Source organism: Anomaloglossus baeobatrachus, chromosome 2 (assembly GCF_048569485.1).
Source record: "Anomaloglossus baeobatrachus isolate aAnoBae1 chromosome 2, aAnoBae1.hap1, whole genome shotgun sequence".
In the NCBI taxonomy this organism is placed as follows: domain Eukaryota; kingdom Metazoa; phylum Chordata; class Amphibia; order Anura; family Aromobatidae; genus Anomaloglossus; species Anomaloglossus baeobatrachus.
Genome location: NC_134354.1, coordinates 213371364 through 213387473, shown reverse-complemented (window position 1 = coordinate 213387473; position 16110 = coordinate 213371364). Strand labels below are relative to the sequence as shown.

Sequence of the window (16110 nt, the reverse complement as noted above, 5' to 3'; positions counted from 1 at the left end):
AAAGATATGACAAGGGAAATACCAAGGCCAGGTATCCATCCACAGACAGCTGTTTCGGGGTATTGCCCCTCATCAGTGTGGAGTAGGATTCTGGCCAGGTGGGAGCAATGCCTAATAGACCAACAAGACAAAACAATCACTGATCTCGGGGAGACCAGCCAGAGAAAACACTGCCGGCAGCCAACTAGGGCGCCCAACACAGTGAAATCCTAGGTGAATTGCCCCCTGGAAAATATGCAAATCAAAAAAGTCCGTGGAGCCTCTGTTAGGAGTCTCGACACAGAAACCAGCCAGATATCCCTCCGGGAAGGACCTAGCCAAGGAGTGGCTCTTTTTAGGAGACCACCATAACCACCATATTAAGTGACCCCTTTAGTCAATATCCAACTCTTTGACAAGTTTAAAGATATGACAAGGGAAATACCAAGGCCAGGTATCCATCCACAGACAGCTGTTTCGGGGTATTGCCCCTCATCAGTGTGGAGTAGGATTCTCGCCAGGTGGGAGCAATGCCTAGTAGACCAACAAGGCAAAACAATCACTGATCTCGGGGAGACAAGCCAGAGAAAACACTGCCGGCAGCCAACGAGGGCGCCCAACACAGTGAAATCCTAGGTGCATTGCCCCCTGGGAAATATGCAAATCAACTAGGCATTGCTCCCACCTGGCCAGAATCCTACTCCACACTGATGAGGGGCAATACCCCAAAACAGCTGTCTGTGGATGGATACCTGGCCTTGGTATTTTCCTTGTCATATCTTTAAACTTGTCAAAGAGTTGGATATTGACTAAAGGGGCCACTTAATATGGTGGTTATGGTGGTCTCCTAAAAAGAGCCACTCCTTGGCTAGGTCCTTCCCGGAGCGATATCTGGCTGGTTTCTGTGTCGAGACTCCTAACAGAGGCTCCATGGACTTTTTTGATTTGCAAATCCCCCAGGTAAGCAGAGGGTTTACAGTAGGTGGATCCCAGGCCCCCTCCTCCAGACTTAGGGACAGGAACACTACAGGGGGTGATAACCTACAGACAATACAATGTACACACAAGCAATACAAATAATGGACAGTGAACCAAGCATAAAATACGAACCTACACAACATGATACACAGTACACCATACCACCATCACATGTACTATTGATTTATGAAATAAAAATTAAAATGATTGCTACGCTCTGTTTGTCATTACATAGCTTATACGGAGAGAAGTGGTTAATCTGCACTGCTATGAAAGCAATGGTCATTCCTTCCACAGCAGCGCAGATTAACTCCTTCTCTCCATATTTCAGTCTCCAATCCACGTGGGGCTGCTGCAGCCGTTACATGCTTCTATAGTGATTGTGACTCTTACAACCACATAAGATGAGCACCTCTACCAGAATACTCAACCCTTTTTACTCGGATAAACCCCTATTGCGCTTCTGTCTTTTCAGCATTTACAATTCAGTAGACAGCTTAGAAAATAAATGGTCATTGTTGTGCCCAGCTTTAATCTGGCAAAATTTCAGGTTGCTGCTCTAGCCTACTTTACGTAAATGCCGACCAAGGCAGTTAGCTTGTTGCAGCCTCTCTGACACCCTCATATCCCACCTACTTGCCCCTCTCCATAGCTGTTCTACTGCTAAAGTAAACAAGTCACCAAAATGTGACCTATTGTTTTAAATAAGTTTTAAATTCATTTTTACTTATATTTAAAAAAAAATGAAAAAAAATAATAATCTCGCGATTTTCACCTTGGCAACTAAGCTAGATATTATATTTCTACTCAACTCCACAAGGTCTTTGTGCAGGGAGATAGAGGAGGGAAGCTGTAATACTTACTGTGAATGGTGGATCCTGGGCTATCTTTGTGTAAAGGTTTTACCTGTTATTATAATCTTGTCTGTGATGACAATGAAAGTGCTGAAAAGTCAACAGCACAGAACAGGAATTAGAACAAGTCTAGTAAATGTTCTAGTAGTCAGTTTGAAAATTGCAAGATATTTTAACAAAAATATTTTAAAAAATACATTTTCTTATAACATATTATTCATCATATACCTTCAAGTTACACAGGTTTCACCATTGCTTCATCAGGGTGTGGTTGATCAATGTGCATAGGAATAATGCTGTAGCCAGTGGTACTTATTCACACATAACTAATTGTATACATTCTTCTTAACTTTTCTAACCTTTATATTCACACTGGGATCATTTTGCAATGCTATCTAAGGCGGTAGACTAGCGTACTTATTTCTATTTGATAGCACTTAAATGGTATTGTACGCATGATATCTTCAAAACTTAATACTAGTTTGGAGGCACTGTATGGATTTGGATGTGAACGTGTTTTTTTCTGTTACTTTTAAGCCATTAGTTATCTTACAGTTATATACACTGAACAAAAATATAAATACAACACTTTTGTTTTTCCTCCCATTTTCATTAGCTGAACTCAGACTAAGACTTTTGTTATATACACAAAGGCCTTTATCTCTCAAATTTTGTTCAAAAATGTGTCTAAATCTGTTAATGAGCACTTTTCCTTTGCTGAGATAATCCATCCACCTCATAGGTGTAGCATATCAAGATGCTGACTAGACAGCATGATTATTGTACAGGTGTGCCTTAGGCTGTCCATAATAAAAGGCCACTTTAATATGTGCAGTTTAGTCACACATCAGAATGCCACAGATGTCGCAAGATTTGTGGGGGCCTGCAATTGGCGTGCTGACTGCAGAAATGTCCAACAGAGATGCTCGTGAATTGAACGTTCATTTCTCTACCAGAAGCCTTCTGTAAAGGCGTTTCATAAAATTTGGCAGGACATACAATCGGCCTCCAAACTGAAGACCACATGTAACCACACCAGCACAGTACCATAGTACCACAACATCCAGCATCTTCACCTACAAGGTCCTCTGAGACCAGCCACCCAGAAAGCTGCTGCAACAATCTGTTTGCACAACTAAAGAATTTCTGCCCAAACTGTCAGAAACTGTCTCAGGGAAGCTCATCTGCATGATTGTCGTTCTCATCGGGGTCTCCACCTGACTGCAGTTTGGCGTTGTAACTGAGTTGAGAGGGCAAATGCTCACATTTGATGGCATCTGGCATGTTGGAGAGATGTTCTCTACACGGATGAATCCTGGTTTTCATTGTAGAGGGCAGACTAGCAAATCGTGGACACACCAGATGCTGACTGGTTTTCTGACATCCCCAATACCGTAAAAGTGCACATTTTAGAGTGTCCTTTTATTATGGCCAGCCTAAGGCACACCTGTGTAGTAATCATGACGTCTAATCAGAATCTCGATATGCCACACCTGTAAGGTGGATAGATTATCTCGGTAAAGAAGTGCTCACTAACACAGGTTTAGACAAATGCGTGAACAATATTTGAGCGAAAAAGACCTTTTGTGTACCAAGAAAAAAATCTAAGACCTTTGAGTTCAGCTCATAAAAAATTGGGAGCAAAAACAAGTGTTGTGTTTTATATTTTTGTTCAGTTTATAATATACTACAATTTGACTTATATACTATGATAAAAACACCACTTCTTCCTTATTGGCATTCATATGAGCTTTTCTGCTTTTTAATTATTATCATATTTGTGATTAAAAATAAAACTGTATTGTGTATATTTGTACAATGGTGTATGTAATCCTTTTCTTGTAGGTTTATTAGTTGATTTTTTTTTCACTCACTGCATGCCTTATATTTACCTCACACAGGGCTCCATGGACTGAGCCATAATTGTAGGTATTTATCTTGGTTATTGAGGCAGCAGTTGGTGACTTTTATGCGCTACGTTCCTCCGCTCTTGGCGACTCCACTATGTAACTTTACTTTCTCTGCCATTTCATGGCTGATTTACTGTGCTTCCTATTCGCTTACACTTTTAAATAATACCACTGCACACATTCTGTAATCTCATACACCCCCTTTAATATTCATGATCTGTTGTATAGGCTAAGCCAAGCCAAGTGTGCAGTATCTGTTCAGCTAATGCCCAGAATATAACAATTCCTAGTATAAAAAGTAATATTTCTCATGTGAGAAGATAATCAATATTCAATCAATATTAAATGTATTGTCAGCATTATGTAATTCAGTAGTTTTGACTCGAAGCCATTAGCCACATGAAATGGCCGTCCTGCTGGCTACAATAATGTATATCATGAAAAGACAGGATACATTAAAGATAAAATGTCTATAATCATCCTCCTTTGTCCTAATATACTGTAGTAAATGTGATTTCAGAAGGTAGAAAGATTGATTGGGTTGAGATTGATTTTCATTCATACCTTAAGACTGTGTTTTCTGAACCCTGAAAGATTCATGACTCCTACATAGTAGGGTTCATTTAAAGATGTTGTCCAGGACTTTAACATTGTTGCCTATCCTTAGGATAGGTCATCAATGTATGATCGTGGTGATGCAACCCCAGGCATCCCACCGAATAACACCAGATTGGTGGTGACCAGAACTAATCAATAGCGGAGCTGCACAGCACAGTTCCGTCAACAGAATAGTGGCCGTGGCCAGGTATTTATTTGGCCTATATTGATTCCAGTATTGATTTTTAGTGCCCACCTGTGGACACTAAACATTTGACTGAGGTGTGCTGTGCAGCTACTGAGCAGTTTCGCCCGCCGCCTGCTACGGGAACATCTGATCATATGATCATCTGAGGTGCGGATGTTGTACCCCCACCAATCAGACATTGTTAACATCCTAAGGATAGGCCATCAGCGTTAAAATGTCGGACTACCCCTTCAAAGTTGGATTTAAAGTACCAAAATATGCTTTGTTCATTAGCAGCATAATTATAATTGACAACATTACAGGTTTTTGTGCATGTGTGGCAATGTACAATTGGACTATGCCATGAAAGAAGAAAAAATGAAATCTCTGCTATTCTTCTCCAAGTAAAGTAATGTCAGCAGCAGGTGAAAGTAAAAGTCACAGATTGATACAAGGTTGAATATTATGCTGTAATAACCAACCACTTTTTGCGGGCTAATATAGTCTAGTCATTAATATTAATGGTATGTGCACAGAGCGTATAACCATGCTGCATCCATTTTCAAATAGTAAAACTACTAGACTTTCTTAACCTTACAGTTCTTGAAATACTGGTCAGTAAAATGAATTTTACTTTTTCTTCCAAAGAGTATTACTGTTAAAGATGTTATCCGTCTTTTTTTATTTAAAGTATTCTTTTCTGAAACTGTCCAGTGTCTTGCAGATCTCTATTCCTTCTGTAGCAATGACATCCTAACACCAGGATATTTGATTGATGAGGACAATCATTGGTTAAAGGGTTTGTCTAGTACTTGGACAACCCTTTCTCAATGACCATATTTTCCCCATGTAAAATGACAGCTATTCTCACCCCTGGTGTGGGCACTGTTCCATCAATGTTGGCACCTGCTTTCCCGAGGCTTACGTAACTTATCTCATGTGAGCAATCAGCGGCTGCTTCATTCTCATTTTCCATAACTGACCCTTGGGAAAAAGTCAGAGGAGCTGCTCTCTATCTCCATATGTTAGTTAGATCCAAAGAAGCGGTAGCTGATTGGCTGCACGGACATAGCAATGTCATGCAAGCCCCAGGAGAGCAGGTGCCAACATTGCTCGAACTTTGTCTGCATGGGAGATGGGTATAGCTGTTATTTTACATGTGAGGTGACTACTGTGACCCATAACTGAACTTTCATTATCTGTACTAGGATGTAGAGACGAGCACTGAATCCAGGTAGCATCAGAATGGGAGCAGCAAGGGATCAATGACAAAAGTATAACTATTTTTGTTTTCTGTTTTTTTTCAATGCTATATGTTGAGTATTTAAAAACAATTTCCACAGTGGAAAAATATCCAATTTTCTATGAGAAGGAGACAGTGATTGGCTGCAGCGGTCACATGCCTGTTTGTATGAAAAACAGGATAACACAGCGCTCAGCTCTGGTCATCCTGTTTTGGTTGTATGGACATGTGCCTGCCGCCAATCGCAGTGCCTTGGTGGCTACTACTGTCACTTACTATACAAGCCGGACAAAAAAAAAGACAGGAGACCGGCTGGAACACATGCAGCATTATCTGCAGGGGATTTAAGGGTCAGTAACTAGTTTTATATATATATATATATATATATATATATATATATATATATATATATATATATATGCATATAAAACATTTTTTTTTTCTTCATTGCAGTATCACTGTAAAACTTGTGCTTAAAGACTATATCTTTTCTAATTAAATAGATGGATAATATTTCATGTTGCACGATGTATTAAAATACAATCTGCATAATACAGTGCTTCAGACATGGAGTTGATTTGCTTGTAAAGTGGATAAAACATGGCTCCCTGCCAAAGTTTCTCTACACCAATAGATTACATTATGAGTTTCTGTGAGGTGGAAATGGCTTCATTTGGGAACATTCTGTGCCGGGTCCTGTGGAGCTGAGTTGCTGACTATAGCAAATTATTGTAACCGAATGGCAAGATCTGCATTGTTCTGTAATAACCAATCACTAACCCGTTATCAATATTTGTCTGCAGGAAATCGATACCCCGTTCAGGCTGTATGGACTGACAATGAACCCTCTCTTATACAATATAAGTCGTGTGGTCATTCTTTCTGCATTGTCTGGTGTTGTGAGCGACCTCCTGGGATTCAACATTAGAGTGAGTGCCGTACACAGACCTCATGGCCACTATGTGGAGTATAACCTGGAATAACCATAAGAAATATTTCAATTTTAAATAATGCGTGATGATGATTTTTCCATTAGATGAACTTCAGACTTGGTATTTTGTATTTGAAATTGAAATATTATTACACTTTGATGACCTGAAACCTGGTTTTCATATCTGTGATATCCTTCTGACTATCCTTATCCCTTGACTCATGACAACTGATGTGAAAATGGTATCAACTGTCATGAAGCGGTTTTAAATCTGCACCACGTCATTCTTTCAGTGATTTTGCAGTTTTTCACCAAAAACGCTTCAAAAACGCATGCAAACGTATGGCTAAAATGTGTCTTTAACGCACCTTTTTTCTGCCAAGAGACATGTTTTGGAAATGTCTAGACCAAATGCTTAAAGGGAATCTGCCAGTATAGTCATATGCATATGCAGGTCTTAGAAAGTTAAATAAAATTATACCTTGAGGTCTGTGATCTGATACTTTATTCCAGAAAAATCGACATTTTCTTACATGCAAATGAGCTGTAAAATCTATGGGCCGGACATTGATCTCCCTGAGAATCTGCCTCCAGAGTTTATTGTAAATGAAAGGGGGCATAACTAGTGTGAGACATGTAATGACTGACACTTTGCTCTCATAAATCACACACAGCTCTGCATTGAGATCAAAACTAAAGGCTGCTTTACACGCAGCTACATCGCTAGCGATAGCACCCGCCCCCGTCGTTTGTGCGTCACGGGCAAATCGCTCCCCGTGGCGAACAATATAGCAGGCACGCAACACATGAACTTACCTTCCTAACGACTTCGCTGTGGCCGGCAAACAACCTCTTTTTTAAGGGGGCGGTTCGTGCGGCGTCACAGCGAAGTCACACAGCAGGCCACCAATAGAAGCGGAGGGGCGGACAGCGGACGAATGAACGTCACTCCCACCTCGTTGCCAAAGGACGCAGGAACGCTGTTGTTCGTCATTCCCGGGGTGTCACACGTAGCGATGTGTGCTGCCTCATGAACGACAAACAACCTGCGTCCCAAACAAGCAATGATTTTTTGAAAATGAACGACATGTCAACAATCAACGATTTTGTGAGTATTTGGGATCGTTAGCGGTCGCTCGTAAGTGTCATATGCAATGACGTCGCTAACAAGGCCGGATGTGCGTCACGAATTCCGTGACCCCAGCGATATCTCGTTAGCAATGTCATTGCGTGTAATGGGGCCTTTACACAACAGAGCTGAACTTTGTCTCACTACAAACAATTTCAGCAGCACTTGTCCTCTCATAGTGCAGGCAGCAGAGCTGTGCCTGATTACAACCAACATAGTACAGCAGAGTTGAATCTTGTCTTATTACAAACATAAGCACATTTACAATTGCCTTCTCACAGTGCTGTCAGCTCTGATGTACTGCCCTTTCACTATACTGGCTACCTAAAAGCTGAAACACATGAGAGGAACCTGCAGCTCCAAATGTGATTGTAATGAGACAAAGTTCACTTCTGTTGTACTGTGTTAATTCTGCTGTAGCTTTTGACGCACCTCGGGGCAGCCGGGCTGCTCGGATCCGTCTGGTCCGTGGCTCGAGGGGTTCCGGATTTGGGGGCACCATTGACCAGTTTTAAATGAAAAGAAAAAGAAAAAGAAAATAATAAAAAGTCCGACTACGCCACTCACGGTGTGCGGCCAGGGATGGTAGGGCTGGCACTGCGAGTTCCCACTGGGGATGATGGATGGGGGCAGCGAGAATGGTGGAGCCCTCCATGAGCAGAGCTTTTCCTCAGGGGTAGGTGAAGGGTTAACGTGGAGGTGCACGGCAATAAGTCAGTCAGGGAGTGCAGTTTGGTTACTGGTGTGCCCGTGTCCTTTATAACTGTGCCAGCCAACCTGGTGCCACTCTCCCACCTTTGCACTCTGGTGTATTTGTCGGTCCTCCCTGCAATGGAGCTCCTGGAGGTCCGTCTGGTGTCTGGGTTCTGCCGCAGGCAGCTTGGACTGTTTAAGGGTATATGTCCCAGTCCTCCCTTTGCTGCTGTTGCCTCGGACATTAGGTGTGGCAGATGAGTCCTGAAAACCCACCCGCCTGGCAGAGTTAACAGATGACTTGAAATCCTGGTCTGTTCTGGGATCTGCACCCAGTGCGTGCAAATTACTCGGAGCCCTGGATGTCCATCCCACAGGATCTCTCTGTCCTTGGAGCTTGCTCTCTCACTCTCCAGCTACTTTCTCCTCTGAGTGGCTGATCTTTCCACTCAGGTCTTTCCGGGTTCTTTGCTACTTTCAGTGTGTCTCAAGATTCCTTTGTCTGTCTTGACATCTTTACTACCGCTCACTTCTCTCCTCAACTCCTTCCTCTTTCACCGCCTTACTCTCTCCCTGTCTTTCCACTGACTAGCCACACTTCCTAGGTCACTCGCTCCTCCCCAAGGTCTGGTCCCTCCCTTCCCAGTTGGCTGCCTGTTAGCTCACAGTGCCCAGCCCTGTCACCTGGTTCTAAGGGATGGGGGGGGTCTCCCGCCCTGGTTGTGAGTGTATGTGTCCTGGTGTGCTAGTGTGTGTACTGACTGGCACAGTCATGTAGGAGTCGAGCTGTTAGCTTGTGTTTACCTTGTTTTGTAACACCTGGTTACCGCAGGGGCGTCACTATTCTTACTACTTACTTCTATACTTTGATCTCACTATTGTATTGTGGTTATCAGAGCAAAGTGTCAGTTATCATATCTCACACTGGTACACACTTTTAAATAATATAAGCTCTGGAGACAGCTTCTCAGGCAGATTAGTGTTCGGCCCATTGATCTTACAGCTCATTTGCATATAAGAAAAATGTCTCTGGAACAAGACACTGGATTGCAGAAATCAAGATATTCATTATCCAACTTTCTATGACTTGCATGCCCTTATAGACAACTTATGAGGGTTAATTCCACTGACACATTTCCTTAACCCTTAAGACCTCATTCAGACATCTGGGGAGTTTTTTGTGTTTGTAAAAAATTGATAATTTGTTTTCATTAGTGTGCTATATCCAATGTTTATCCATTTTGTTCAATGTTATATCTGTTTTTCTCATATGCAAAAAAAAACCAAGATTCAAATTTCTCCTGCCTATTAAAGGTTAGCACTCAGTTGGCATTCAGATGGCATTTGAGTGCTGTTTTTGTGTCAGGCCCATTCACTAAACTGGGCAAGTGTGTATATCAGACAAAAAAACAGACTTCTATATTTGAATATAAAAAAAAGTTATAAAACAGAGTTTGTTCATCAACAACAAACATTTAGTAAAACATACAGTACATGTCAAGAAAAATAACAGGTCCTGTTGAAGAAAGTCCCTTGAGATTACTGGTATATACAGATAGGTCCAGAAATATTTGGACAGTGACTGACTCTTCATGATTCGGGCTCTCTGCATGCCATTATTATTAATTTAAAATGAAACAACAGAGGTGCAATTGAAGAGTTGACTTTGAGGTTAAATTGAACAAAAATATCCTGTGAAACTTTTGGGAATTGCAAGCATTTTTCTACAAAACCTCCTCATTTCAGGGGCTTAAAAATAATTGGACAAATTTAGTTTACCATAAATAAAATATTAATTTTTAATACTTTGTTGAGAATCCTCTAGGTAATGACTGTCTGAAGTCTGGAAGCCATGGACATCACCAAACTCTGGGTTTCCACCTTTGTGATGCTTTGCCAGGCATATACTGAAGCTGAATTCAGTTGTTACTTGTTTCTGGGTCTTTCGGCCTTATTTTTTTTTTGTTTTCAGCAAGTGAAATGCATACTCAATGGGGTTGACATCTGGTGATTGACTTGGACATTGCAGATTATTCCACTATTTTGCCTGAAAAAAATTGATTCTTTTTGCAGTATGTTTTGGATTGTCTATCTGTACTGTGAAGTAAATAGGAGCTGGAAAGACAAATCACACAAAATAGGGTCTTATCCAATAAAAATCAACGGAGAAAACAACTCAGAAAGGCTCACCTTGTGTGGTTGTGCAATTCACCACCATAAAATGCTTGAGGCCGCTGCAGAACCCATGTGGAGATACTAAGAATGGAAAGAAGACAAGGGTTAATCTCCTGCGCCACCAAACTAGTCCAAATGATGTAGATAAAATATGATTTATTGGTCAATGTGTTTCAAAGTCCTCAGAGGCTTCTTCATCAGGACATCAGTGTCCTAATGAAGAAGCCTCTGAGGGATTTGAAACGCATTGACAAAAAAATCATATTTTATCTACATCATTTGGACTGATTTGGCAGCGCAGGAGATTAAAACTTTTGTTCTTTCCATTGTTTGTACTGTGAAGTGGCATCCAATCAACATTGCATCATTTGGTTGAATCTGAGCAGAAAGTATCATCCTGTACACGTCACCTGCTTCTGTCTTCATATCACATGTCATCACATCATCAATAAACACTAGTGGCCTCATACTATTGGAAGCCATGCATGCCTATGCCATTAAACTGACTCCACCATATTTCACAGTAGATGTCATATGCTTTGGATCATGAGCTGCTCTAAGCCTTCTCCATACTTTCTTCTTTCATCATTCTGGTTCAGGTTGATCTTAGTTTAATCTGTCCAAAGAATGCTTTTACAGAACTGGGCTGGCTACATCAAATATTTTTTGGCAAAGTCTAATCTGGCCTTTCTATTTTTAAGCCTGATTAATCGTTGGCACATTGTGGTGAACCCTCTGTATCTGCTCTAATAAAGTCTTCTCTTTATGGCAGACTTCAATACTGAAACATCTGCTTCCTGGAGAGTGTTCCTCACTTGGGTGGATGTTGTCAAGGGGTTTTTCTTCCCCATGTAAAGGATTCTGCGATCATCCACCACTGTTGTCCTCGGTGGTCGTTCTGGTCTTTTTGAGTTCCCAAGATCACCAGTTCGCTCCTTTTTTTGCAGAATATGCCAAACCTTCTGCTTTCTTTATGCTATTTCTCTGATAGAATTCTCCTTTTTTCACCCTAATGATGGTTTCTCGTCTATTGAGAACTCCTTTTGCCTGCATGTTGTGGGTTCACATCAACAGCTTGCAAATGCCACACCTGGAATCAGCTCCAGACCTTTTACCTGCTTAATTGAAGATGAATTAACAAGTCAATAGCCCATAAAGCCCATTAAAGAGCTTTTGAGATTATTGTTCAATTATTTTTGGTCTTTTGAAAAAGCCACAACCAGATATTAAGGAGCTTTAATTCCTAAACTTTTACTTCAATTAGGATGTGAAAACCCTCAAATTAAAGCTGAGAATATGCACTTTAAGCCTATATTGATTATAGAACTGTGTCTTGAATATGTTTTGGTAAACAGCTAAAATGTCAAAACTTGTGTCACTGTCCAAATATTTCTGGTCCTAAATGTATGATACAGTTGCTGTTGCATGTTGAAACTTGACCCATTTTTCCAAAGAAAAATGCATTTTAACACATTCCACATTTTAATCGAGATATTTTCAATTCTATGTCACATTGTATAATTGTGTTATAACCAACTCATACAGCTCTATTGGCTAAAATTGCTTTTTTTCCCACCTTTCTCTTCCTAGCTGTGGAAAATTAAACCGTGAACTTTTACATTGGAGCAATACATCTATGCAGACATAAAGGTTGAATCTGTGATCCATAGATTCCTTAGGAAAGGAATGGAGAATGCATCTCATACAAGCTTTGCATGAACGAGAAGCCGTAAATTTCAGGAAAACTTGGATGTTGTTCTAAGATATTGGAGACAGTCAACTTGACTTCCTAATTTGTGTGTGCCAAGTTACTTTTTATAGAAGAGTTTACATTTTGTGTACAAATTGAAACAAAAAAATATATTTATTAAAATTTTTACTGGATGATTATTTATGAATATTGAAGGCTGTTTTATTTCATATGTTAAACAAAACAGTTATTAATGGTATAAATTTATTTTTTTCTTGTGTGATTTTTAGAGATGGGTGGAGACATTAAATAGGCATCTTGTTATATTGCAAACAAATTATGATCTCCTAAACAACACTACAGACAAGGGTTCGGAAACACTGAGGACACAATAACAATGGTGGGCCCCGGCACTAGTGAGAGGGTAGATGGTCAACTCCTAACCTCACCTGAGCTGTCCCTGCTCTCCTAACCAATCACTAACCAGTTTCTGCAACTGTTGCCAAGCAGCACCCTGGGTCCCTAAGAATCTATAGAGTCCCTGATTAGTTCAGTGGTGGGTCTAGTGAACCTCACCTGCCTCTCACTAAAGAGACAAAAGGGTATATGTTGTAAAACCTTATAAAATGATAGTATCTGCTCACCAACGAAGGTTGTGCAAATGTCAGGCACAGCACTGAAGAATACATGTATCAATTGGGTTGCAGCTCTAACTGCTGAATCAGAACTATGTCCTATTCACTGGGTGAGAAATAGTGAGAAACAGAGGTGCATATCAAAAGAAAAACAGAGTTGAAAATAGCGCTGCCCACAACAGAATAAGGATATGAAAAATATATAGGTAACATAACATACCATACAACATGGTATGATTACGAGCACACTAGGTGCTCGCAGTGCGTCATTGCACATTCTTCTGTCCTAGATGCTGAATTTTAAGGAATTTTGAATAAAGAAGTTCTTTCTACAATTTTACTGGATACCACAAGAGTGCTGGATTTTTTTCCCTGGTTAGAAATCAGCCATGCCATGTAGAGTCCATGCACCTGCTACCTAGCTGAGCTGGCTACTTCTCCTGCATATCATACAACATGTTTTGGAAATAGAGTAGCTCCTTCTAGTCCAGCTCCGAAAGGTGTTGTTTATAACATGTTTTGAAAGTAGCGATGCTCACACCAAGATAACATTAAAAAATATGATAGAAAAACATAACGCGTTTCGGAGCTGGGCTAGGTATCTCTCCAGGAAGTAGCTAGTCCCAGCTCCGAAACACATTTTCTTTTCAAAAAGATTTTGAAAGTAACACTATCCATCCAATAATAAGGATATACAGTAAAAAGTATATTTTAAATTAAAAACAAAAAATACAATGCATTTCAGATGCTTTCCAGCTCCAAAACGCGATGTATGTTTTTAGATCAGATATACTTTGTATATCTTTATCTTGGTAATGTCAGCACTACTAAGTGTCTGTCTGTATTGGTTAAGTTCTGGTTTCAATAAGTGCAGGTAAACCTCATACGTCGTTAGCTCTAGTCTCCAATATTCACGGTCTTTGATAGAATGTTTACAATCCATGAGGCAAGTTTACTAAGCTTGTGTAATATGTAGACAAATGAAAATCAAAGGGATTGTCACAGGCTAAACTGTTGATTATCTATACATCGGCTATGTTATTAATATGAGGTCAGAAACCTGGTACCCCTTCTGATCAGCTGAGAACTGCTTTGGCAGCACTATAGAGTAGCAATTAACACTGCACCCAATACATTGCTAAGTAGTTGCTGCTGAGTACTAATGTTTATTTCTCATTCCGGATGACAGAATTGGTCATATCTTTATTTTAACAAATGTTTTGCTGCCATGATTTTGTGGCACTTACTGATATATATATATTGTTGGTTTTTCCTCCTATATTTGTTCGAATAGCCTTCTCCAAGACTGGACATCTGCCCTGCGGTCAAAATGGCTACTAAAGAAGCAGCATGTGGCCAGGCCTGTCCGTCAGCTATCTCCTATTGAAAAAAATCTGTTCTATATGAAGTATGTTTCTATTGGAAGATGCTGATGCACTAGTTTGGTCGCACACACCTTCACCAGAAGAAATTTGTGGAACAGAAGCTGTCTGCAGTCCTTAATGAAGACTCCACAAAGAAGTTCAGCTGTAATAGTTATATATTGAATAGTTATATGTATCATAAAATCATGTCTCTAACACATCTGTTAAATTTGAAATAAAGAAGACAACCCATGTTAGTAAAAAAAAATAAAACAAAGCCGGGACATAGCTTTAATATGTGATGCCCCTGACTATCAGGGTGTCACAGGGAATGCACTCCTTTCTCTTATGGTGCAGAACTCATCCTCAATGGTTCTGGGATCCTAACTACTGGTATTGCTTCTATCAGCACTCAAATCCTAACCACACCTCACGCCACACACTGTCAGGCACACCAGTGGGTGGTCTAGCTGGAAAAGGGCCAGACTGGTGGGAGGGACATAGTCAGTTGAGTAGTAGCCCTCAGAGAGTGAGGAGCTGAGGGAGTTGTATCTCCCTGGGTGACTTTGGTTGCAGACGGTGGTTTGGGATCGGAGGAGTCGGAGACCCGATAGCAGGATATTGGAGAAGGGTGCCCAGACTTAATTTTGGAGAACGGTCGGCACCGGATAGTCCAGTAGCCGGACTGGTACCGAGCACGGCAGGGTACAGGACTCTAGATCAGGGAGTAGCTTCACGCAAACTGGTAATTCACCTGTAGAGGATAGTCTCTTTATGAACTTTCCCCAAGAGCTCAGAGATCGAAGGCACCAACACAACGAAGGGGATAGGGCTTTTCAGCTTATGTGGCCCACTGAAATCCCAAGTGTCAGCCATCGAGAGCACAACTTCCCTATTTAAATATAGGGAACGGGACCCTGACCGCTTCAGGCCGAGGGGTCACTCAGAAACATCTATCTACATGTGCATGGACGCAGGCTCTGGACCATTAAGCAATACCAGCGAGAACAGATTCCTGGACGAGTTCCCCAGAGTGGCAGCGGTACCCAGAGGCTTGGTTTACTTCTGTGTCAGAGTCTGCTTAATGCTTGCACCAACATCCACACAGCCTGAGTGAGTACACTGCCCTGCCTGCATCCTGCATGCCCACACAGCCTGCACAATGCTATCCTTCACCTATCCTCCAGAGTCCCGGGGTCTCCCCTACCCATGGAGGGAACATTATCTGCCTGCCCTGCTCCATCTCCCCCCAGGTACACCCATTGGCAGTGGTGGTACTCCCCTTACCGCGAACCACGGGTGGCGTCACGAACTCTCCCTTGTAAATAACCCCCTCTTTTACATTTGAAGTGGCCGCAAGCCCCCGGGTCCGGAGACCCTCGAGCCACAGCAAACCCGGGTCCAAGCAGTTCAACTGCTGCAGGGGCGGCACAAATACATTTGGTGAACACTTTCTAAATTAAACAAAAAGCATAAAAAGTGTTTAAAATCTCCCGAAATTTGGCACTATCCTTTGACTTGGTTGAAAACTGAGAGCCCTAAATAATTTAGTATTCCCATTTCAGACATTTACGGCAAGTCGACAGGATGTGCCAATAATCTCGATTGGTCAGAGATCCTAAGATGAGATCCCCAAGCCTGTTACATAGGACCTTTCTGTAAATCAAATCCCGTAGGCTTGAATAGAGAGCTCAAGTAAGACAACCTATAGTCAACTGAACACATCACTTGGCAATTAATGATCA

General features: G+C 41.2%; 1 protein-coding gene across 4 annotated transcripts in view; it reads left to right on the top strand.

Annotated features, from left to right (window-relative positions):
• PHTF1 (putative homeodomain transcription factor 1) overlaps nucleotides 1-12556 on the top strand; it is a 217597-nt gene extending 205041 nt beyond the window's left edge. For all 4 annotated transcript variants that reach the window (XM_075335599.1, XM_075335598.1, XM_075335597.1 and 1 more), the window contains 2 exons: nucleotides 6552-6677; nucleotides 12267-12556. In XM_075335599.1, coding sequence (XP_075191714.1) covers nucleotides 6552-6677; nucleotides 12267-12287 — 147 coding nt within the window. In that variant the 3' untranslated portion in view covers nucleotides 12288-12556. The remainder of the gene's footprint in view (nucleotides 1-6551; nucleotides 6678-12266) is intronic.
• Nucleotides 12557-16110: the final 3554 nt, after the last annotated feature.